The sequence below is a fragment of the Cyprinus carpio genome, chromosome A8 (assembly GCF_018340385.1).
Source record: "Cyprinus carpio isolate SPL01 chromosome A8, ASM1834038v1, whole genome shotgun sequence".
NCBI lineage: Eukaryota > Metazoa > Chordata > Actinopteri > Cypriniformes > Cyprinidae > Cyprinus > Cyprinus carpio.
Window position 1 is genome coordinate 19,967,940 of NC_056579.1, and position 25,271 is coordinate 19,993,210.

Consider the following 25,271-nt stretch of genomic DNA (forward strand, 5'->3'; position numbering starts at 1 on the left):
GCCTTGGCAACTAGCTGACATAAAATAAATGTAGCATTTTTATATTAAGTTTTATTTTAATTAAAGTTTAGATTAAAGTTTATTTTTAAAACTATAACAACCCTGGTCTACAAACATAAACTTGACAGTATTTTTTTTTAAATACAATGATGTTTCGGCCAGCATCAAGGCCATCACCGTTTAAAAAAAAAAACTTCAACAGGTGTGTGATTGTAATAATGTAAGTGGAAAGAAGAAGGAATTTTTTTTTCTAATTCTACATTATTCTATTACTTGATGAGGTCCTCTTGAAAACATGTATCAAGAAAGATATCACACAGATGTTGTTTAAAAGTTTGTGCTACAGGGTTACTCATATAAACAAAAAATATATAAATGAGTAAAATATTACCTGGTGAACATTACATTTACAACTTTTTTTACTCACCATTAACATACTTTTAGATGTATAAACCTGAAGAGAAACGTTGACTGCAGACTTAAATAAATTTCTGATCAGTAAGAAGATAATATCATTAATATTAAGTAATAATATCAGAATCTGTAGATTTAAAAGTATATATATATATATATGTTCACTATTTTTTTCTCTGAACTTTCCCACTCACCCCTTAGCACTCCCTTGTGGCCCTCTGGGGGTCCTTGGCCCCAGTTTGAAAACCCCTGGATTAGATTAGACTCTCATTGTCTTCCTGTTTCCAGGTAAAACCATCACCCCTCCGCTGCAGCTGGTGGGGAGTGAGAATATGGCGGTGTGTTCCAATGCCCTCTGTGCCCTTACAGTCCTGGCAGAGGTTCCTAGGGCCCCAGCACATCTGCTGGAGCATACATCCTTACACCATCATCCAGAGAGCTGCATCCACTGCCACTGAAGTCATCTCCTGGAAACCATGAGGGAAACAAGACTTCTGGTGGTGTGATATAAAAGAAAGAATTAGCCTCATAAAACACACTCATTTTGTTATAAATATATATAAGTTAAAAGAACAGAATAATTTATTAATATAAATATTAAGAATTCTGAAAGATGTGACGTTGTTTGTTTAGAATGCAAAATCTGTTATAGATAAGCAACTATTTCAACTTGCGTAGGCTACGTGACTGAAATGCTTTATAAATGTTAATTAATATAGTATAAACATGACAAACGTGTATTGAAAGACAAACTATGTCATATTGTTTTGGTGTGGTTTAATCCCAGTGCAGTGTCATGTTTTCGGAAAACCCCTCGGTGCTGGGAATGGATTGAACCAGCGGTCACCGGCAGCGAGCACGTTCTCACTATCTGTCACACGACAGATACATGTTTGTGGCTGATCTGGCAACCAGTCCGAGCGAATACGGCGCACACTCTTGAGTTTGGTGTTTGCCCGCTCCATTCTACAAAGGCATATTTATTTTTGTGGAATTACTCGTGAGGATTATATCGCAGGGAGGAGTGCGAGTGGAGGCGGTGTATTTTGGGGTCGTATTTGCTGGATAGGTAAGTTTATACTTCACATACAGTATCTGTTTGAACAAATTCAAGTGCAATTTTATTAGCCAGGGCAAGAAATGCTCCAGGATTCATGGTTTGTTGTTGTTGCCTGGTTTGTTACTCAAACACATCTATAAAATATCGTATAGATTAATTATTCAATTCTAACGGTAATGTTAAAGTAATCAGGGCAAGTGCAGGTTATGGCGTAAGGTGTTGTGTCTGTCTAACTAAAATCACAATTCGCCACATGATTGATGTAGTCAGATGATTATGGCAGTGGATGATGCGATGCTTTTACATAACAGAGGCGACAGAGCAGGAGAGCAGGTGCCTATGGCAAGCCGTTTCAACACTTAATAGTATCTGTTTCATATGTTACCAGCACGTTCATGTTATTAGTAAATAATAATAAAGTCATATATAGTCTATTTAAGTTTGACTAAATACTGGTACTTGATTTGCTGCTTTTCATCATCCCAGTAGTGGCAAGTAACTATTCCATTGTAACCGGTAACAAATTGCACATTTGCAATTTGGCAAAGATAGAAATCACTAACCTGTGTTTTAGTTGTTGCTGTTGCCTATTCCAGTTATATGCATTAGATGCTAACTATCCCAATAGTTGCTATAGTGTCTATTCGAGCTTTAATTTTACTAGCACTACAGTACTTCCCCATCCTATTTATTTGATAGCCTACTAGTCTCCCTGGCCTTGTCATGGCTTGGAATTGCAATGGGATTTAGATGTATAGGTCAGATGTCCAGATATTGAATATGTAACTGATTTAAAACCACATTTGGAAGTGGATCAGAAGGATGCAAAAAAAAAAAAAAAAAAATCGATCTTGTGCAGATTTTTGTGTTAACACATGCAACAATATTTGATCTGTGTTACATTATTAAAAAATAGGATTTTATTTTGTGCCAGCATAAACGCAGCCTATGAGACTATCTACCCCAAATATTTCTAATAACTACCGATTTATATAACTACTAGATAAGTGCATTTAAAAACATGCTTTAAGTAATTTTACAGTGTAATGCTGCCATAGACATTGCCCTACTCCACTTATATGGAATTGATTTTATTAATAAAAGTCTTAAAAAGGTCTTAAAAAGACCCTGCTTCTGTACTTGACATATATTAGATTAAAAACACAGCAGTGTCTAATAAATATGTACTAATGCCTATTCAATTACTTCTAGAAAACCGGAGTAGATACTAACTATCTGAGTAGTTGCAAGTAAAGTAACTAATGGATACTTATTAGCAAATCTAGTACTAGAAAACACTATAAACAAATATTTGAAAGTGAATAATTTTTGTATTCTCAAACATTTTACATTCTGCTTTTTGAAAACAGTGAATATGTTTGTATACAGTATTTAAGGCAGATCATACAGGCTATATCATGTATTCTAAGTTGAGGCTTTGTTTTAAAATTTTTGCCAAAAATCTCAAAGGAATGTACAGCATGTTAATTACTGAGACCATCAATCCCCTGATCATGAGAGATCTTAATTATCAGTAGCTGATGTGCAATAAACTGTCTCTGTAACTGGTGGCTGTTAATATCATCAACTATACTCAAACTGTGCCTGAGCTCACAAGCAGACGTCTGTTTGATCAATTCAACTAAAATATCTATTTAAATATCTCTGTATATATCAAACACCCACGTTTCATGCTGTCTCTAGATTATGTAATGCACCTAACATTCATATACAGTACCTTTGAGAGGATGAAGGTATGTGGCCGTCCGATATAACTGAGATCTGCGGATCAATTGACCACATGCAGCATGCCATCTGCTTGCTCAAAAGCAGCCATCTGCTGTGATGACTCATCAGCCAGAGTCTTACTGCTCATTAAAGACATCTCTGAAACCCTTTACCAATCACAGACAATAAGCCCTTTAAGCACTATGAGGCTGATTCAGTAGGTGTTGAAAAATAGGCTGTTTTTATATTAAAAAATGTATATTCTTGTGTCAGAGATTGGAGTGCATATACAAATGCATGTGCATTTTATATTAAGCAGCACAATTATACTCTGCAGGGACACATTTTTGTCATCTCTCATTAAAACAAGGACCATTGGTGCATGGCAACAGGTTGTCATGATAGTAGGGCCAACTTTATACTCATCAACAAATATTATTCTTATGCATAAACATGACCTCCATAGTCTGGGGTTGGGATGTTGTGTAAATGTGTGTTTAGTGAAAACAGTGTTTGGATGAAGTCTGAGATTTGTTTGAAGAGCGTGAGCCTGCTTGACAAGTGCTTTCCCCGGATGGATTTGATTACAGCCTTAGGATTTATGTTTGAGTCCTTTGTACTGGTGCTTCAAGCTTTTTCACCAGGGAGGGATTGCATAGGACCCTTCTATAGGATTTTTAATTAAAATTTGACGACCCCTTTGCAATCTGATAGACCTGTGCAGGGATGAATGGATAGGAATAGGAGAGGTGGATAGGGGGAACGAGGGTATGTTGATGGATATAGAAAGGCAAAATATTGCATTGAGTTTATTTTTCCATGCATATTAGTTTTTAGTGTTCAGTTACTGTATTTACTGATGATGAGCATTTCTAGAATTGATTTGAGCTTGTATTGACTGGATCATTGGCTGCCTGATTCAGCTTTGATTGAGCTTTGTCAAACTTTAGCCTTGTGTAATGGGCTGAGATTGATCTCTGTAGAAGTGCAAGATGGTTCCTGCTTGTTGAAGTAGAGGACTGATGGCAAATGCCTGAGTTTAGAAACAGCAGATCGGATGGGAGTGGGGGCTAAAGAGAGAAAACCCAGAGCGCGGGGAAAGAGTGTGTCTAGAAAACTGAGAAAGAAGAACCAGACCAAAGCAAAAGAGAGTTTTAGGTCAAGCTAGTTTATCCCTTCATCACTTAAAAAACTGTATGACTTTCTTTTGTGGAACTATAAAAGAAGATACTTTGAAGAATGTCTTTTTGTCAATGCAATGAAGTTAAGTGGGGTCTGATGTTTTAGTTTTGGTCCCCACTGCCTTTCATTGTATGAACAAAAACAAGATGACATAATAGATGTTTTTCAAGTTCACCCAAAAATGAAGATTCCATCATTATTTACTTATTCTTATGCCATTACACAACCTGTGGAAAACAAAAAGAAGATACTTTAAGTCAGTGGGGTCTAAACAATACTGGACCCCACTGACTTTCATTGTATTGACAAAAAAAAAAGACACTTCTCAAAAAGTCATTTTGGCATTTACTTTAAAGCTCCCTACTGAAAATGTGATTAATTATTATATATTTTTCTCTTTTTTATATTGAGGGAGCAACAATTTGTGTAAATTCACTGTAAAAAAAAAGAAAAAAGAAACTGTACTGTAAATACATACACACAAATACAAAACATGATCATGGTAACACACATGACAATAAAATAATGCAATAAACATTACTGTTACATAAAACCCTAAGAAAAAACCATCAAAAGTGAATTGTCGGGGGATTTTAAGAATGTCAATTTATGTTATTCTCCACTGTAAATAATCAAATAACCTGTTCTTTTTCACAAAAACTGTGCATTAAACAGTAATTTTCTTCTATTAGATCTATTACAGTTTTTCACTGTATATAGTAAGAGAACATGCTGTTTACCAACAGGTTTTTTTTATAGTATTTTTTTTTTATTCTTCTATTATTATATTTTTTTTGTGGTGTTTTTTGTTGATTATTTACTCTTTTATGTTTTGTATACCCGCTATAGTATACAACTTTAGTGATGTATTGTTGATATGGAGGCAATAGAGATACGATATTTGTCAACATATGCATATTCCTTTGGTCTAGATCATTTTTAGTAACATTCAGGTTTTTTTGGAGTGTTTTAAAATACAATACTATTTTCTTTCTACTTCAACATTTTGTCTTAAACAGTTTGTCATTTGCTGTTTTGTAATTATTTGTGAAATTTATTAGCAGTGAGTGAAGATTGTTTCAAAGTAAATCCTACAACAAATTTGTTTTAGTGCAGAGTGCACATCTTTGACTCTACCTAGTGATTTGAACAGCCACTGTAAGCTCACTTTGCACAACCTCAGAGTGCAAATATGATGAATCAGAAAACTATTCACTGTGTACACTATACAGTGTATATACTCTATACAGTGTTTAATTACAAACAGGTGTTTGGGAAAGTAATGGTTTTGTTGTTGGGAATTAAAAGTTTTTCTGTCTCTTAAAAACATGCAGAAGAGAAAATACGTATGTCATACAGGTGAAAGGTCAGAAGAGACGCTCACCTCGGATGAATTAAAGCTACAACTCTGTGCCTGTGAACATCAACAGCTCTGTTTAGAGGATTTGTTGACCAGTGGTCCAACAAGACAGTGATATTAAAACAATAGCCAAGAAAAAGGTCTTGAGTTTTCATATAAAATTAAGATCAAGGTAAACATATGTGGCATTTGTTCATTTTGTTTTATGAAACTGACTTTAGGCTTACAGCATGTCTTCTGACTGAGTGTGTGTGTGTGTGTGTGTGTGTGTGTGTGTGTGTGTGTGTGTGTGTGTGTGTGTGTGTGTGCGCCTATCTTTCACAGACGCTTACCGGTCATGTTGTTGCTGAACTGAGATAAGTGTTTCCCTCTGAGACGAGACACAGGGATCTGTTTTGGAGGATCGACTGACTATGACAGACATTATGAAACCTCATGTGAAAGCAGAAAATTATCGTATACAGCTAGCTCAACTAGTGTAGCTAGCCTGATTTTGGGCTTAAAAGATTGATTATAATTATTTTGGCTTATGCTAATTCCTGTGACTGGTTGTTAAGTAGAAAGTGTTGGGGAACTTACAGAAATCCACAGATCAGATGGCTAGATAAATAATACTGTTATTCAGTCATTTTATTTTATTTATCTAACTTAAATTGTATAGTTTGCTGGTTCCAGACTGTCTGGTATTAGAGATGGGTATTTTCGATAAGTCTTCTGCGGGTAACTTAAACCAGTAGGTGGCAGTTACTGTCTTTACAAATGAGTCATTGAATTATTCACTCAGCCAATTTATTCAAAAATCCATTTCGGAAGAACACAACACTTTTGTGTGTTGCAGCGTTTTGCTATGACTTTGTTTGAAATTATTTAAAATTACTCAACATTTTACATTACTCTCTGCTGTTTTCCTGTTGTTTGTCTCTTAAATATCTTAAAACGCAAAACTCAAGTTAAAAGAAGTTAATCTTTTGAAAAAACTCATCCCTAGATGTTTTTTTTTTAATTACACTACCTTACAGCTTGCATTCTACAAAAATACAAAAGGGGCTGTTCACACATAATGTGTTGTGTATCACTGCGCCGGTTTTCCAATGCTTTTTCTATGTAAACATGTGCTAGTCAGACATTTTTTGACACTTTTCCTCATGTCTTTTGTGCATGACACCTGTTCTTAAAATGCAATGCTCATGTTAAAACTCTTCAACTTCTAAAAAATGCTTTTCTGAATTTTTTTTCATTCCACTGACTATGTCTAACATTTTTCAACACATTCTGTGTAAATGGCCATAAAGAAAGTAGATGCACACACAGGACTGTATACAGTATACTGTATATAAACCATTTTAGCCACAGATATTCTCTTAAATAAGGCTCTTTCTTTCTATACGGTATTTAGATGCACACACAGGACTGTATAGGTTTTTATTTTTTTTCAGTGTTTTATGCCCCGTCCTGCTGCCAGTACAGCGTCCTAACACAATAAAGCCAAAATGGATGCTTCCATAAACATCCATCAGTTGGGCCATTGGCTTTCAAATCTGCACTCATGTTTCAGTTTTTTCTCGTAAAAATTCACCAGAAAAAAACGCCCGCATATCAACATTGCTGACAACACACTTAAAGCAGCTATACTTGAATTGAATATAATATCTAAGTAGGTTTTTACACGTGTATATACACACACACAAGAACAACACGCTCATGAACACATGGACTCAAACACCAGGGCATCATCTAATAAAGAGTGCCGCCCATGGGCAACAGCACAATGGCTGGGCTCGAAACACTTAATCCCTCACATTATGTGTGTGTGTGTGTGTGTGTGTGTGTGTGTGTGTGTGTGTGTGTGTGTGTGTGTGTGTGTGTGTGTGTGTGTGTGAAAAAGAGAGATGGCTTGCAGTTCACAAAACCAGGCCCACACACATGCACCAGCCTGCTGTCTGCAATAACATTAATTGTTATGAAGGCATTCAAAGCCTGGTCATCTACTGCTGGAACAAGAGCATTGCTTATTGTTCTATCCCTCTATCAAATTAAATGCATGCTTTACAAGTCTCTACAGACATTTTATAACAACAAAGCATAATTATAAGCATGTTTGTGAAGGGATGCATGAATCCCTGTTCTATACCTATAATAATTCTTAGTTATTTGATGGCCAAATGGCTGATATTAAATAAAAATTAAAAATTAAAAATCAAACACTGAAGCAGTTGAAATTAAGCAGTAAGCATCACAGCATTTAATTATGTTAGTAATTCCATTTTTAGTAATAACTGAAGTATTAGTGTTATTGCTTAAAAAGGAAATTAAGTGTACACAAAAATTATTTTATAGCCAATAATGTGTAAATTGTTGATATTGAAATTTTATACTGTTTTGTGTACATAAATTAAAAACGCTGGTTAGTGTGTTAGTATTACAAAAACTATTACATATTTAGTAACGATTAAAGTACTAGTGTTATTAAATACTATTTTTAAATGATGCTAAGGTTATGTACAACTAATATAAAAACTGAGGAAATTAGCATACACAACTAATTATTTTACATCATTTTAAGGCCATGGTTAATATACAAATTCTATACTGTTTTATTGAAATAAATTTGAAATAAAATACTAAAGCAGCACTAAATTTAAGCATTACAACATTATAATGTACAGTATGAATAATGGATTTTCATTTTGAGATTTGCCAAGATTGAAGATTACATGCTGAGGTTTACATTTATCAGTGTTAGTAATTACATTTTTAGTAATAATTAAAGTACTAGTGTTATTGAAGATTCATTTTAAATGAGCAGTAGATAATGCAAATGAAATGTACAGTTAACCCAGAAAACCCTAGTTGCATGTTAAACACCACCAACAGCACTTTGACCATTGTGGCATCATGTTTTGTATGGACAGTCACCACTCATCTTTTCTTTAGGAAGTGTGAAAATCTAGTCTTTAGGAATCTAAAGTTCCATCTGCTGCTAAAAGAGCAATAGGCTTCAAAGTTTCTCTGTGACAGTAATTATTACAGATGATCAGTGATGATATCCTATTAATGACTGATTTTGAGCTTTTCCAGTAAAAATGTCAACTCCATCTCTGTGCACACACCACTGCCTTTGCATGAGTGTATTTGTGCATCCATGTGCACATATGTGTCTGATTTCCCTTGAGGGTCCTGACATGTCTGGACCCTTCTTCCCAACCATTCTTATCTTCTATCTCACATATGACAAAAACGAAGCCCATCGTCTCATGTATGTGCTGGCGGTTAAATTTAAAGGTTCTCTATGCTTGTGTTTAGTGTAGTTTGGGACCACAAGCATTGTCATAAAGACTGTAGTCTTAAATATTGACATAAATTCTTGTCCACTGAGGTCTAATATTCCTAAAAAGAGCTATCTGTTAACATTCCTCTTCATCTTTTTTTAAATGAATGGGAAAATAGTACACTATATGGACAAAAGCATTGGGACACACCTCTTAATTATTGAATTCAGTTGTTTCAGTCAGACACAGGTGGATAAAATCAAGCACCTAGCCATGCAGTCTGCTTTACAAACTTTTGTGAAGAAAATGTGACGTTCTGAAGAGCTCAGTGAATTCAAGTGTGGTTGTAGGATGCCACCTTTACTGCAACGAGTCAATTCGTAAAATGTCATCCCTGTTAGATATTCCACGGTCAATTGTTGGTGGTATTATTAGAAAGTGGAAGCGTATAGGAACAACAACAACTGAGCCATGAAGCATAAGTTGTTGTTTGTTTTATTAGAAAGTTGAGGCGTGTAGGATAAGAAAATGTTAAGTCATGGAGTGTGATAACATGTTGATTAGGCGCATGATGCATAAAAGTCACCAAGCCAGTTTTGCATTCCCAAATGCTCGCGTTCCCAAATGTGTGCTAAACTCACAGCACATTCAATTAAATGTTTAATTGGATTCTCTGTGAAGTTGGATGATCTGATAAGTTGAAACGTTCGTGTGCGCAAAGTCACTGTGAACCTTTGAAACAAGCAGCTCAAAACAGAGGATTGATAAGTCACATATAACGCTTTCAGTTTTAATTCGTTTGATGGATACTTGCCAAAGCAATGGCGTGAAACACAACATTAAAGAACTTTTATGTTATATGAAAAGTATAAATATATCTTTGGTTTTTTATGAAACTGTGGTGGGACAGATTAGACGGGCCGCCACAGTCTAGTTAATGAATGGGAAAAACTGGGTTTCTTTGCCGAGCAGCTGCATGCAAGCCTCACTTTACCAAGTACATTGCCATGCATTGGATAGAGTGGAGTAAAGCATGCAACTGCTGGACTCTGGAGCAGTGGAAACCTGATTCTGTGGAGTGACAAATCATGTGTTTCTGTTTGTGGATTTGGCGGATGCCAGCCAGGAGAACATTACCTGCCTGGCTTCATTGTGCCAACTCTAAAGTGGTGGTGGTGGTGGAGGGGAGATAATGGTATGGGACCGTCTTTTTTTTTTTTTGCTTGTTTTTTCCAGTGGTTAGGGTTGGTCCTCACTTACAGTGAAGGAAAATTTTAATGCTTCAGCATACCAAGGCAATTTGGTGAATGGTATACTTCCAGTTTTGTAATAACAGTTTCAAAGAAGACCTTTTCTATTCCATAATGACTGTGCCCCAGTGCACAAAGCAAGGCCCAAGACATGATTGGGTGAGTTTGGTGTCCTATACAGATATCTATCCTCAACCCTATCAAACACCTTTGGAATGAACTGGAATGGAGATTGTGAACAGGCCTTCTCATCCAACATCAGTGCCTGACCTCACAAACTGTCTACTGGATGAATGGGCAAAACTTCCCACAGAAACACTCACAAATCTTGTGGAAAGCCTCCCCAGAAGAGTGGAAGCTCTTGTGGTTGTAAAGTGTTTTTTCTTGTCCTCTCTCTGCTCTCCTCTCAATATAAAGTAGCAAAAAGGCCAATAAAAGCATGCATCTCTGTGTAGAGAGTGACTAGATTGAGCTTGTTTAGATGTGTGGACTGAGAAGTCTCGTTTTCCATAGCAACGGATCTGATGTTACATAATGCAGTAGGAATAAGAAGAGGGCGAGAGGTCTTGCTGGTTTAATGTGGGAGATGCAGTAGGATATTTTTAGGATTCTCGTGTTCTTCCTCCTCTCTTGCACTGTAAGTGATGCGTGGAGGACACAGATGAGGATGGGTACAGGACACACACTGAGCTGTGTGTGTTTGTACAGTATTCATCTGTTTTTGGTTGACTGTTGACTTGTGCGTTGCTGTCCTAAACATGTCACCATGTGAACATAAAGATAAGCACATCTTGCCCATGATTCATCTTTCCAATGGCCTGGCCACATTGCGTTAAATAAGTACAGCCATTTATCTATAACGGTAGTGTTATTTTAGTATCATTTATATACTATTAAATTACTTATAAATATATTTTGAATTAGCCTTTTTATTCATTTCCACACACACACACACACACACACACACATATAATTTTTCTTACATTTTTCATCTAAGATATTATATTATTTTAGCATAATTTCAATAACTGAAAACACTTTTTGGCCATAATATGAAAATAATATTAGCCAGAAATGCAATATATCTATGTATTTATGCATCCCTAACATTACTTTAAAATTATTTTAAAAGCTGAAAGTCTGAAAGATGGATTACAAACAGACAGAGAGATAGATCCACTTGCATTTTCTTCTGAAAATTTAAAAATCAACCTTTATTTATTTTTATTTATTTTTTAAACAGCAAATAACAGCTAATAATGAAAAGCTGTGTAGGCTATATTATCTGATCTGCAGATCTGTAGGTTTGTAAAACTTTGTCCTTGTGGAATGTTTTTTTCTCCATGAGTCCAGTGAACATGCTGAACTGGCATTGGTCTTGGAAAGCATCTCTCATCTTTCTTAGAGGTTGTCTGCTGTTTTCTCTCCAGAGACAAGACTTGATTTTCCACTAGATGAGAGCACAGAGACAATCTAGCTATAAATAATCTGGGAGAATAGCAGCTCTTTGAACAAAAGCTGTGATAGGTGTGTTCATCCATCTGTGCTGGAGGACACGGAGGTTTTACAGAGATGTCAGACTGTGTTAGCTAAAATACAAAAGCACCACGCTAGGTTTCTTACATAAGTCTTCTTTAAAGGTGAGTGTGATGACTAAGATGTTCCCTGATAGAACTGCAGCGTCACTGAGATTGTGTTGAAAAACGCCCCTCCCCTCTTCTAACTGGTTCATGCTAGTGAAAACTGAATTAAATATGAATGAATCAACCTGATACACCAGTCATTTTCGAGGGTCAGCTGAAGTAGAAAGAGTTCTTTAAAGGGATAATTCACCAGATAATGTAAGTTAGGGCTTATATTATTTCATGATTATTCTTGCTCACTATTGATATCTTGATTGTTTACCGTGATTTCTCGTTCACTTTGGAAGCACAAACTTTTCTTTTAAACTGAATTTAAATGAAAAATAAATAGAAAATTCATATAAAAACTATTCAAGTAATAAACAAGTAGTATAGAGATAAATATTTTTCTTTTTGAGAGATGCACGTTCTAGTGCAAGGCCAGAGTTCACGAGGCATGAATAATTGAGTGATTTTGACTCGTGAATTCAGAAGCTGAGCCGGTGGATCAATAACTCAGAGACACTGCCTGAAGAGAGAGCACTTTTGTGAGCACCGTCATTCTCCTTCACATTTATTGGCTGTCAAAGAATATCATGTTTGCTTCGCCTCTTATATATGGAGTACTAAAATAAGCAGCTTTATTATGCTGAATATATGTATGTTTCAACTACATTTTTTTATTTAATAGAATAGTTCATTAAAAAAAGTTAAATTTACTCACCCTCAGGCCATCTGAGATGTAGAGAAGTTGGTTTCTTCATCAGAACAGATTTGGAGAAATGTAGCATCACATCAGTTGCTTACCATTAGATCCTCTGCAGTGAATAGGTGCCGTCCAAACAGCTGATAAAAACATCACAATAATCCAGAAGTAATCCACAGCACTCCAGCCCATCAGTTAATGACTTGTGAATTGAAGAGCTGCATGTGTGTAATAAATCATAATCCATCATTATAGGGGTCATATGATGCTTTTTTAAAGATCATTATTTTGTGTATTTGGTGTAACAGAATATGTTGACATGCTTCAATGTTCAAAAAACACATTATTTGTCAAATACTGTACATTATTGTAGGTCCCCTATGCCCCGCCTCTCTCAAATGCATCGTTTTCTACAAAGTCCCTCTTTCTGACAAGCGAAGTCTGCTCTGACTGGCCAACTGACCCAGTGCATTGTGATTGGTCGAGCACCGCAAGCACTCGTCGTAAATGTAACGCCCCTTTCCATAATCGTGAGCTTCAACTTTCAAAATAAATGTAAAGACAGTTAATAATGTCCTTAGTTTTACCATCAGTTCAAGCCAGAAGGGGGAACAGAGTCATGTGATAGACACCGTGATACACAAGCTACTGACGGTTAAGACAGCTGACTCCACTGTGTGACCCTGTCTCTCTCTATCTCACTCTCTCTCTCTCTCACACACACACGCACACACACACACACACACGACGCACAAAACTCAGCATTTAAACAGTCAACAGCAAATACTTAAACTAATAACAAAACAAACTTACAGAAGCTGATTCAGAAGCGCCAGATTGTCTTAGCAAAGTCAGAATAACCTCCTCTCCTAGGTTTACAAAACGGTCATCCATAAAATGCAATGCTGTTCTGTTGTAAGCCTAGAAAAACACAGCATCTCCCTGACATGACTGCTTCGACACTAACTGCGGTTACTGAAACCATGCCTTCTTTCTTTGCGTGAACATTTGGGTGTCATTATGCAAATCTTCCCACATAGTGACGTAGAGATGTGGGGGCGTGTTTGAACGAGTCGTTTTAGGGGGGCGTGGCAGAGTCTTAACTTTTATAAAGAATATCTCTTTGGGTTTGAGACTTTAGTCTTTGCAACTTTACAGATCTTCTTTAAGAGCTTGTATCACTCCAAAGAGAAAGGAAAACTTGAAATCGCATCATATGACCCCTTTAAGATGTGTTTAACTTCAAACCATTGATTGCAGCTAAAATATGACTCCTCTATACATTATATTGCTTTCTCCATTGAAAAAGTCATCTCTTCTAAATCAGGAGAGAAATATGCACAGATTAAGCACTGTTTACAAACAGTCCACAACGGTTCTGAACAAATATGTCAGTGGATTTTGATGTGAGAAGACAACAGGGGATTGACTTTTTAACTGGAGGAAGCGTTATTATGGATTATGGACTCATATTTTGGCGTGACACAAATGCCTTAATGATAGATTTGTTTCTTTCAAACACATCTTTTCACTTCACTGGAGTGCTGTGGATTACTTGTGGATTATTGTGATGTTTTTATCAGCTGTTTGGACTCTCATTCTGTCGGCACCCATTCACCGCAGAGGATCCATTGGTGAGCAAGTGATGTAATGCTACATTTCTCCAGATTTGATGATGAAACAATCTCATCTACATCTTGGATGGCCTGAGGCTAAGTACATTTTCAGCAAATTGTGATTTCTGGGTGAACTATGCCTTCAACACTGAATTCTGTTCACCAAACAGATTTTGCTTGATGTTGGATTTTTTGATTTGTTGTTTTTAAAGGAGATGTTTTGATTTATTTTGGTGGACACACAAATCTCAGCTGCATGATTGTTTATATATTATATATTATATATCTAACTTTATCCACATACATACAGTACACCCATGTAAAGTGATATATATACTGTACTATATAGCAAATCTCAACTGCATTATTTTATATTTCGTCACAAAATGTAACTATATTATTGTCCAGCTCTTCATATAAAGTTGCATATACAGTATGTATATATATATATATTTTTTTTTTTTATGTATATTAAGGTTTTAAAGTTTTAAAATGCCATGTATAATTATGATTCTTGCATTTCACTTATCACTCAACACTTAAATCAGGGGGAAAATCTGGGCAAAATTTGTGTGGTGTATTCCAGCTTTATGTATTTCCAATTTTATCCGCATACATGCAGCATCACATAAGTGATAAACAACATAGCAAATCCCAGCTGCTTGCTTGCTTGCTTGTATCATTGCTAAATATAAACTCTATTATTGTCCAGCTCCAATCTGCTAACTGCGACTTGACATGAAGATATTATAAACATAAACATCATGATTTTCTGTAAAGCTGCTTTGAAAAAACTTGACTTAAATTGACATACATCTATCTCCACAGTCTTTTGTCAGAAGCCATCTGACATCCCTTTTAAGCCTTGTTCTCATCTACAGTTTCTCCTTTTCCACAGTGACCTCATAAAGAGAGCGCTCTCTCATTGAACATGATGATGCATAAGGTAATTAAAAGCAATTGTTTTTATATCATACATGTTTTTAAGCAGATTTATATATATATATATATATATTATATTATATATATATATATATATATATATATATATATATATATATATATAATAAGATAATACATAATCATAAAACAAATAAAAATTGTTCATGTGATGTTTGCCCTTTGACCTGTGTGTGTATGTGAACAGCAATCGACCTGTACCTCCCCGGGCAGCGTTTGTTCTCTGCGTGGAGGAGGTGTTCCTGGATCCCCGGCGGTCACTGTAGTGGTGTGTATAGCAGCAGTGCATGCTGGGATATAATTAGCGCATCAGATTACACATGGCCCATGAGTAACTGTAATAATAATTGTGTTGCAAAATTGCAACACTGTGCCAGAAAGCAAATGTATTGCTTTCAGAGAAATACATTTACTTCTTTATAGTATGTTTCTGAGATTGCCAATCATTTCTTTCATAATTTGGATTCATACAGGCCAAAATGGACAATCAAGTGATTGGGTATAAGGATCTAGCAGCTATACCTAAAGACAAGGCCATCCTGGACATAGAGAGGCCTGACCTGATGATGTATGAGCCCCACTTCAGCTATTCACCAATGGAGGTAATACACTCTATATTCAGTATATATACTGTTCAAAAGTTTGGGGTCAGTAAGATTTCTTTAGAAGAAATTATTACTTTTGTTCAGCAAGGATGCATTACATTGGTTCAAATAAATGTTGTTCTTATGAACTTTCTATTAATCAAAGAATCCTCAAAAAAATGTAACCACAAAACATTAAGCAACAATTATTATATGTTGCAACCAAACTTATAGCAAAATTTGGTGGTTCTGTATGTGATGGTGATTAGATCTGACAGTCTATTTTAGCCATTGTCTCAAAGACTCAAAGCTGTTGATTTGTCAGACTTTCTTTCTGTGACACACTCTGTCTGTCAGCGTGTGCGATGTGTTCACTGGTTAGTTTCCTGCTGGGTGTGATGTCTCACCATCTGAGCGTCTGGCCTGAAATCAGCACACACGCACACACACACACACACACACACACACATGCCATGTTAGCTCGGCTCTTCCACTGTAATTTCCTTTTTTGTTTCGCTGTAATGGAAGCTTTACGATTCATTAAGTCTGTTAAACCTGTCTGTGGAAATGTCTGGATCTCTCTCTTACTGCCAACAATTGACCTCTCTCTCTCTCTCTCTCTCTCTCTCTCTTCGCTCTCTCTAGAGGTCATTATCTCCTCGTTCAATCTCCCCTCCTCCATCTCCAGAGGTAAGTTGCATAGTGCATGTCCATGAAAATGAGAAAAATTTACAAAATATGTCATATTTTAATATCTGTCAACTGAAAAAAATCATCTGAATTTCATACTTCATCAGCACTCTTGCAATGAGGCTTGGCCAATCAGATTAGAGGACCAGAAGTAAATGTTTGTTTGATTAAAGAAGGTAGTTTGCAAATAACATAGAGATTTAGGTTACAAATTATATATATTATTTGACTTTGGGGTCAGTAAGATTTTTCAGTGTTTTTGAAGTCTCTTATGCTCACCAAGGCTGCATTTATTTGATTAAAAATACAGTAATAACATTTTTAAATTATTTAAAATAACTGTTTTCTATTTGAATATATTTTAAACCGTGATTTATTCCTGTGATGCAAATCTGAATTTTCAGCATCATAGCTCCAGTCTTCGGTGTCACATGATTTTCAGAAATCATGATAATATGCTGATTTGCTGCTTAAGAAACATTTCTTATTATTATCAGTATTGAAAACAGTTGTGCTGCTTAATATTTATGTAGAAGCCATAATTTTGGTATGAATATCTTTGATGAACAGAAAGTAAAAAGAGCAGCATTTATTTGAAATAGAAATATTTTTCAACATTAGTTGCAAGACAAAAGTCTTTTGACTTTTGATCAATTTATTATGTCCTTGCTGAATAAAGGGTCTGATTTATATTTAAAACACTCTCTGTCCCTGAATGTTTGAATAGTTGTATAAAATGTAAAACATAAATAGTAAATTAAAACAGTCCTATAATATTGTTGTTTAAAATTCTATCAATATGAGTTCATGCACAGTATGTACAATAATTCAAGAATGAGAAAAATGTTGTTTAAAATAGCTTTAAAAAGTCAACTGCTGCCACCACTTAACATTTTACTTCCCAAGATTTAATAGAAGTTACATTTTTAAACATTGTATATTTTATTACCATTTTGACTTAATTATGCTCAAGGTTTTCCTAAATACATATAGCACAGATATATAAATCAAATAAAATATATGAAGGAAAGTTTGGAATTGCCCCTCTCTAAGTTTCTGAATAAAAACACTAGTTAACATCAGATCTGAATCCAGTCACAATCCACCAGAGGCCTTGCATCACAGCTACTTTACCATGCTGAAGGACCAAACTATCTATTTTATAGTCTCTCTGCATGATTCTTAATCACACAGACCTTCTAAATGTAATTCCAGAGCAGTCTATCAAAGGATGTCTATCAAAGGGATTGGTCAGAGCCCAAGTCGTCGGGCAGCTCATCTCCGGCCTCCACACAGCTGAGTAAAAGCATCACCGTCAGCACAAAAGTCCCACACCAGCAACAGCACTTCCACAGGCCAGGTTAGGTACTACACCACCTCACAAACACAGCCAACAAGCCTTAGTCAACATCAAACTCTAAAACTAAACAAAACAACCTCACTTTTCCTCCCAGACAATGGAACCAATATATACAAGAAGCCACCAATATATAAACAAGGTACTGTATGAAACATCAACACTGTTCTTGTGTAAAGGTGTAATTCTGTGGCATTCTGAGCATGCATCTGTGTGTTTGAATGGATGTAGATGTCTCAGCAGCCGTTCCACACAATAAACACATGGAGGATTTAATCATCGAGTCATCAAAGTTTCCCGCCGCACAACCTCCAGACCCCAACCAGCCCTCTAAGATAGAGATGGACTACTGGCCCTGCCCTCCCTCACTAGCTGTTATAGGTATTGCACTCTCATGTTATCCACATGATCACAACCTGCTGCACACAATCTGCTACATGCCTTCTGTCATCTGCAATCTTTACTGATTATGCATACGTTATTTTTTAGAGAATCGTTTTAAAATGTGAGTATCAAATATGATCCATCAGGATTTTGAGTGTTTTTATTTGTTCCATCCCTCAGTCACCATTGTATTGCATTGCATTGTATGTTTTGATACCACAGATGATCATAAAACTTTGTCATCAAACTAAGCATTTAAATATCATTTTACAGGCTTTTATCGTAAGCCATAAAAGCCTGATGTATCAAATAAGAAACTCAACAAAAACATTTTTTTTTTTTATTTTGTCTAAAGGTTCAATAAACGGTTCCTTTGAGCTTTCCTATGAAAAGAGTAATACAATTCCCTCTGGGCAGTAATTAATTTAGCTAACAGCACATGCAAATGTAAGCAGCATTTAGTATCAAGGCACAATTTTATGATGTGGTAGATGTTCATCGATGTTTTACACTCTTCATCTCACAGTCATGTGTTTGTACCACAGAGAAAGAGCGAAGGAAGAACGTGGTGTCCAAGATGACTGAGGGAGAGGAGGGTGAGGAGGATGATAAGTATGATGACAGTGACCTGTCTGAAGACATGTGGAGACTTCGGCAAATGCAGAAACAAGAACTCAACAAGGTGTTTATCCGACCGAACCAATTAAAATACACATTTTCCCTTATACACTTTGCTCTTATACTGAATACTCTATATTTAAATTTTAAGCTTAAAATGTGTGCTTTTCTCCTCTTCTAACTATTCTTCCTAAACCTTATTTTCTTCAGAAACCGAGGTTAAAGGTTTATTGGGTTTGCTCTTATTTGTGAGATCTTTTGTCTCACTCGACCTTTAAGTGAAGGCCACAGTTGGTTTCAAATAAAGGACAAATCTTCAGGGATTCTTGCATTTCATGTCGAAACAGGGAGCCAAGCTGATCAATCAGTCTCTCAGCCTGGGTATAATGTTTCAGTGTCCACCTCACCCCTCAGACTCCCTCTTTACCTCTCATTCTCTCTCTTCATCACAGATTCAATCCAATCTAGGAAAACTGATACTGAAGGAGGAGATTGAGAGATCAGCCCCTGTCCGAAGGAAAACACGGTCTCTGCCCGACAGGACACACATGCATCTGGGTACATTTCAATGTTTTTGTGTGTGCATGTGCTTGTGTGGTCGGCACTGTGTGGTTGTGATTTTAATAAAACTGTCTGATTAGGAGAAACAGAACAGAAAGATACACAGAGATTACTGACAGCAGCTGTTGTATGTACTGGACATCTGAGTCAGTCTTTCCACCTGCAGTCAGAGTTTATGCATGGCAGACTAATCATCTGAATCAGAATAGTGTTTATAGGTCTCTAGGGTAAAGTTCAGAGTCTAAAGAACTCAGTTTGAACCATTTTGATTATTGCTTTATTCTCCGTACTCTTATTCACTGAAAATGGATGTGATTCCAATTAAACACAAAAGCCGGTTGACCTTGTACTTACAGTGGCCCCTTCTGGTTGAAGATATGTGCTGCATCCATATGATACACATCCCTAACAGACAACATGTTGGCTTCAGCATCATTACTTAAATGCTATTTGTGCCAGGACATTAACATGTTTCTTCATTTCTTTTACACAGCCTCCAAATCCCCCTCATTTCCTTCCTACACTAAGACTGGCCTGACTAGGGTGAGAAACTGAAATCTGTTTAGATATGTCAGCTTTGTGAGATCCACTGATTTCATTAGTCTGGTGTTCGTCTGTTAAAGCTCCAGTCTGCAGAGTTCTGCTCTTCAAACAGTGATAAAGGGAGTCAAAGTAAGTGTGGGGATTATTACATTTCTATTCTATTCTATTCTATTCTATTCTATTCTGTTCTGTTCTGTTCTGTTTATACTAAAAGAGTTCCAGTATTAAGAGTCTTAATTCTATTCTATTTTAATAGTAGTCATTTTTGTCATGTTTATTTTTATCAGAGTTCCAGTATTAAGAGTCATTATTCTATTCTATCCTATTCTATTCTATTCTGTTCTAATAGTGTCATAATTTTATTCTATTTTAATAGTAGAGTAATTTTTGTCATGTTTATTTTTATCAGAGTTCCAGTATTAAGAGTCATTATTCTATTCTATTCTATTCTATTCTATTCTATTCTATTCTATTCTATTATTATATTTTTATTTTTTATTTGTTTTTTTTTTTTTTTTTTGTTACAGTGTTAAGGTACATTATTCTACTCTGTTCTATTCTATTCTATTCTAATAGTAATTTTTGTCATGTTTATTTTAACTACAATCAGAGTTCTAGTATTAAGAGCCATTATTCTATTCTACTCTGTTCTATTATAATAGTAATTTTTTATTATATTTTGTGTTCTAGTATTAAGAGCCATTATTCTATTCTACTCTGTTCTATTATAATAGTAATTTTCAACCAACATATAGTAAAAAAAACCAGGAAATTATATACTAGAAGTTAATAAAATAGCAAATAATTTTGACATTTTTATGATGGCATAGTTTATGCGACTGCAAAATTGTAGTATTAAAATTATGAATGATAATTCATGACTCTGTTCTTTTATTAATTAATCATATTTATACACTTTATTTTTTACCACAATCAGAGTTTCGGTATTAAAAGTCATTATTCTATTCTATTCTATTCTATTCTATTCTATTAAATAGTGATTTAGAGTGCCAGTATTGTTTTGCTGTTCATTTTAGATCATTTTTATTTAACATGTTTAGTTAACATTTAATCAGAGTATGTTCCTGTATTGAGAGCACAGGTCTCTATTCTATTCTATTGTAATCTATTCTATTCTAATAGTAATTTTTGTTGTGTTTATTTGTACTACAGTCAGATTTCCAGTATTAAAAGCCATAATTCTGTTCTGTTCTATTCTACTCTAATAGTAATTTTTGTCATGTTTATTTATACTACAATCAGTGTTCCGGTATTCTATTCTATTCTAAATAGTAATTTAGAGTGCCAGTATTGTTTTGCTGTTCATTTTAGATCATTTTTATTTAACATGTGTATTTAACATTTAATCAGAGTATGTTCAAGTATTGAGAGCACATATCTCTATTCTATTTTAATAGTAGTAATTTTTGTCATGTTTATTTTTACTAAAGTCAGAGTTCCAGTATTAACAGCCATTATTCTATTCTATTCTGTTCTGTTCTGTTCTGTTTTGTATTCTGTTATTAACAGCCATTATTCTATTCTATTCTGTTCTGTTCTGTTCTTTTCTTTTATTTTTTTTATTTTATTTTATTTTATTTTTTTAATTTCATTTTTTAATCAGAGTATGTTCCTGTATTGAGAGCACAGGTCTCAATTCTATTCCATTTTATTGTAATCTATTATATTCTAATAGTATTTTTTGTCATGTTTATTTATACTACAGTCAGATTTCCGGTATTAAAAGCCATAATTCTATTCTATGCTATTCTACTCTAATAGAAAATTTTTATATGTTTATTTATACTACAATCAGTGTTCCAGTATTAAGAGCTATTCTATTGTATTCTATTTTTCTATTCTATTCTATTCTGTTCTATTCTATTCTATTCTATTTTATTCTAAATAGTCATTTAGAGTGCCAGTATTGTTTTGCTGTTCATTTTGGATTATTTTATTTATCATTTATTCAGAGTATGTTCAATTATTGAGAGCACATATCTCTATTCTATTCTATTATATTCTAATAGTAATTTTTGTCATGTTTATTTATACTACAACCAGAGTTCCAGTATTAAGAGCCATAATTCTGTTCTTTTCTATTCTATTTTATTCTATTCTATTCAACTGCGAGTCATTATTTTATTGTATTGTTTTGTTGTAATCTGTTCTCATTTTTTTTAAATGAATATAAATCGAATTGAATTATATGGGAGATATTTTTGATGTTTTTTATATCTTGTTCTTTTTGTTATTATTTTTTTTTTTTCTCTTTTTTTAGATTTTTAGGTGTGTGTTATTTTTTATTAAAATAAATACCGGTATGTTCTTAACAGATGAACAAAATAAATTGATTCATTTTATTCAAACAAACTTACAAGTGAGGAATACTACAATACAAACCATTCATTATATGTAAACAATAACAGTATTAGCATTTCAGATATCATATAATCAAAGATTTTAGCGATTCAGCCTTCAATCTCAGCAGTTTTCTAGCATTTTACAATTATATTTTCCTAATAACTGCTCCAATCACAGTTGTGGTTTGTGGTCTTACAGTGGTCTTCTCTCTTTTATAGAATGGAGATGCCCAAAGCAGAAGGATCGACAGAGGGAATTCACTCCCTAGTATGCTGGAACAAAAGGTAATGTAAACATATCATCTGCCAACTAGTTAAGATTATTTTTGTTCATCCACGTTTCATTTAAGCTTCATTAATATTACATGTGTTCGCACCATCTATGTGTTCGTTTGGCAGATTTACCCATATGAGATGCTCATCGTGACTCACAGAGGCAGAAACAAACTCCCTCCTGGTGTAGACAGGACGAGACTGGAGGTAGACATTGCTTTTCTCATTATTTTAGCCTGTTGCCCTGTTCTGCTGGCATATGTTAACCATGTAACCTCTCTCTCCAGAGGCACCTGTCCCCTGAGGAATTCCAGAATGTCTTTGGAATGTCCATTGAGGAATTCGACCGGCTCTCCCTTTGGAAGCGGAACGACCTGAAAAAGAAAGTCTCTCTCTTCTAGTAGTCGGAGAAATACGTTCTTTTACAAACACTGTCACATGTCTGCACTTCCGCTTGTGAAAACAGTACAGGCGATGCAAGTTAAGGAAAGATGAGGAATGTGATTTTGGAGCCAGCAAAAAAAAACAGTTATCCTTATCGTTTGATAAGCCCCATATCTTATTGCAGCTAACAATCATATCCGAGTCTCTGATGTTATCTCTTTTTCTAGTTGCAGCTACTATATCAGGACTTCACTGAGGTTACCAAGTCCTCTGTGTGTGCTTAGTAAAGCTATATTGATATACACAGATATGAATACACATGAAGCAGATATGAATCGCACCAGTTATTTCAGAAGGCCAAATCCCTGCAAAAAATTCTGATGTCCAGACGGACCAACAGGAGCCTGTGAGTTAAAGTCACTGCCACAGTTTTCAGCCTTTATGTGCTAAGCATGAGTGAACAAACCTTTAGAATATAGGCCAATGACACTTTTTTTTGTCCAGATTTATTAATTTGTTAAAAATAGATTAAAAATGCAGTTTATACATACAAAGACTTGAATACACCTCTTCTATGATGAGCATGATTTTCATTTCGGAATTAAAATGCAGAATAAAATTCATCAAAATCCATACAAATGGCATGGTTAAAAACAACTGTCCTGATATAAAGACAAATAAAGAATTAAATTCTTGAAAAGAAAATCTTGTGAAGTAGTTAATTAGATTATTTTATAATGCCATATAATGCCAACATACATCAATACAGATAATACAAACTTGCCATGTGTTTTAACCTAGATTTTTTTTTTTCTTATTTGTCATTGACTCATATTTGTGCAAGCAGCTCAATATATTTCAATTAAGTTAATCAGCTATTGCTGATAATTTGGAAATAAGTACAGGTTATACTAGAGACTCGTGACGCACATGTTGCACACCCTCATTCCTTACACCTTAACACCAATTTTACCAACGCAAATACCAGCGGTACAATATACTGTACAGGTATAGCAACCGTTCCCATGGCAACAGCTGATGATTCCGAGTGAGAGTTTGCTGTTCCAAAGAGAGCTACTGTACATTAGTGAGAGTTTACTGAATATTGGATATGAGACGTAAGAATCCTGCATGGCAAATGTATCCTGTTTTTCTTCAATGATGATGGATTGTAAACTGTGGGTGTTATCAATACTTCTCCTCTTCCGCAGGATGTATTGATCGAACAGTGTCACTCGCTCCCTCTTTTCTATTGTTTTTTTCTCTCCCTCCTCCCCATTTTGCTGCTATTGCCTTTTAAAGCACCTTTACTGTTTTGGTTCTAGCCTCTTTTGTTCTTGATGGATTGAAAATGTTTTTTTTTTTTTTTTTTTTATAATGTTCTGGTTTTATAGGATAAGGATAGGTTAGGATATAAAGGGATTTCAGACATTAGCCTGATGGATTGATTTTGCAGCCCTGGTTTTTGCTTTCTGTAGATTTACAGATGCAGGGTTGAGCAGAATTCAGAGTTTAACAACTGGCTTCTTTTCAATTCATGAATGTGAATTTTTTAAATTGCATTGGTCATGATCCACAGGATATTATTTACAACATTTGTTTATATATTTATATATATATATATATATATATATATATGAATAAAAGAAGTCATATGATTTTTATTTCATTTTAATTCTGCGTTTTAAAAAGTAAAAATCCAAGTGTAATTTGAAAGGCATTCTCAGGTGTGTTCTGAATGACACACAACCCTGTAGTTCATATATTCCTCTTGCCCACATCAGTATTAAATATTCACTTCTGTGCTTTTATTGCTTCTATGACCAAATGAAGTGCTTGGTTAGAGTGCATGCTTTATATCCAGAGTTTGTACCTCACAAAACAGAACAGGAATGTAATATGAACAAAACAATCACTAAAAAGCAACACATATATCAATTTGAGAATGTACAGTAGAAGTACAAAAATAGACATTCCAAATTCATTTTTGTAGAAGTACTGCTCAACAGGAAATTTGTGACTCTACTGGCGAGAGAAATGCAATTTAACAGACCCATAGTATTATTTGTTGTTCTTTCAGACAACATATTTTATGTGAACACAGTCTGACACTTGATTTACACTTTTTACAATTTAAAATGTTTTCTTGTGTGATTGAAAGGGCACAAACTCAAAATGATCAAATGATCATCACAATACACAATAATCATGAAATTATGATCAGTCATGACTTTTTTCAGTGGCAGCTTACAGTTGTGTTTTTCTTGCCTGAAAATATCTGTGGCTTCAGAAGTCAGGCCTTCTTTGTGAAATACATTTTGCTAGGAATATTTTGCTGCAAGGCACC

The 25,271-nt window shown here is 34.9% G+C and overlaps 1 protein-coding gene across 1 annotated transcript; it reads left to right on the top strand.

The window, feature by feature from the left end:
* Positions 1-1,235: 1,235 nt before the first annotated feature.
* Positions 1,236-23,629, top strand: LOC109066511 (dematin-like). The gene is made up of 16 exons (XM_042762691.1): positions 1,236-1,483; positions 15,106-15,153; positions 15,355-15,435; positions 15,641-15,769; positions 16,397-16,441; positions 17,657-17,801; positions 17,896-17,940; positions 18,030-18,179; positions 18,728-18,864; positions 19,253-19,358; positions 19,855-19,904; positions 19,985-20,033; positions 21,082-21,087; positions 22,485-22,552; positions 22,667-22,747; positions 22,828-23,629. The coding sequence occupies exons 2-16, from the start codon at positions 15,139-15,141 to the stop codon at positions 22,939-22,941; spliced, it is 1,221 nt and encodes a 406-aa protein (XP_042618625.1). The 5' UTR covers positions 1,236-1,483; positions 15,106-15,138; the 3' UTR covers positions 22,942-23,629.
* Positions 23,630-25,271: the final 1,642 nt, after the last annotated feature.

What these genes read in the sequence shown, in the direction of transcription:
- LOC109066511 (XM_042762691.1), top strand. An exon ending in CAGGACACACATGCATCTGG is followed by an intron (nt 19,359 to 19,854) that starts GTACATTTCAAT and finishes TCTTTTACACAG; the next exon opens with CCTCCAAATCCCCCTCATTT. An exon ending in CTAGTATGCTGGAACAAAAG is followed by an intron (nt 22,553 to 22,666) that starts GTAATGTAAACA and finishes TTCGTTTGGCAG; the next exon opens with ATTTACCCATATGAGATGCT.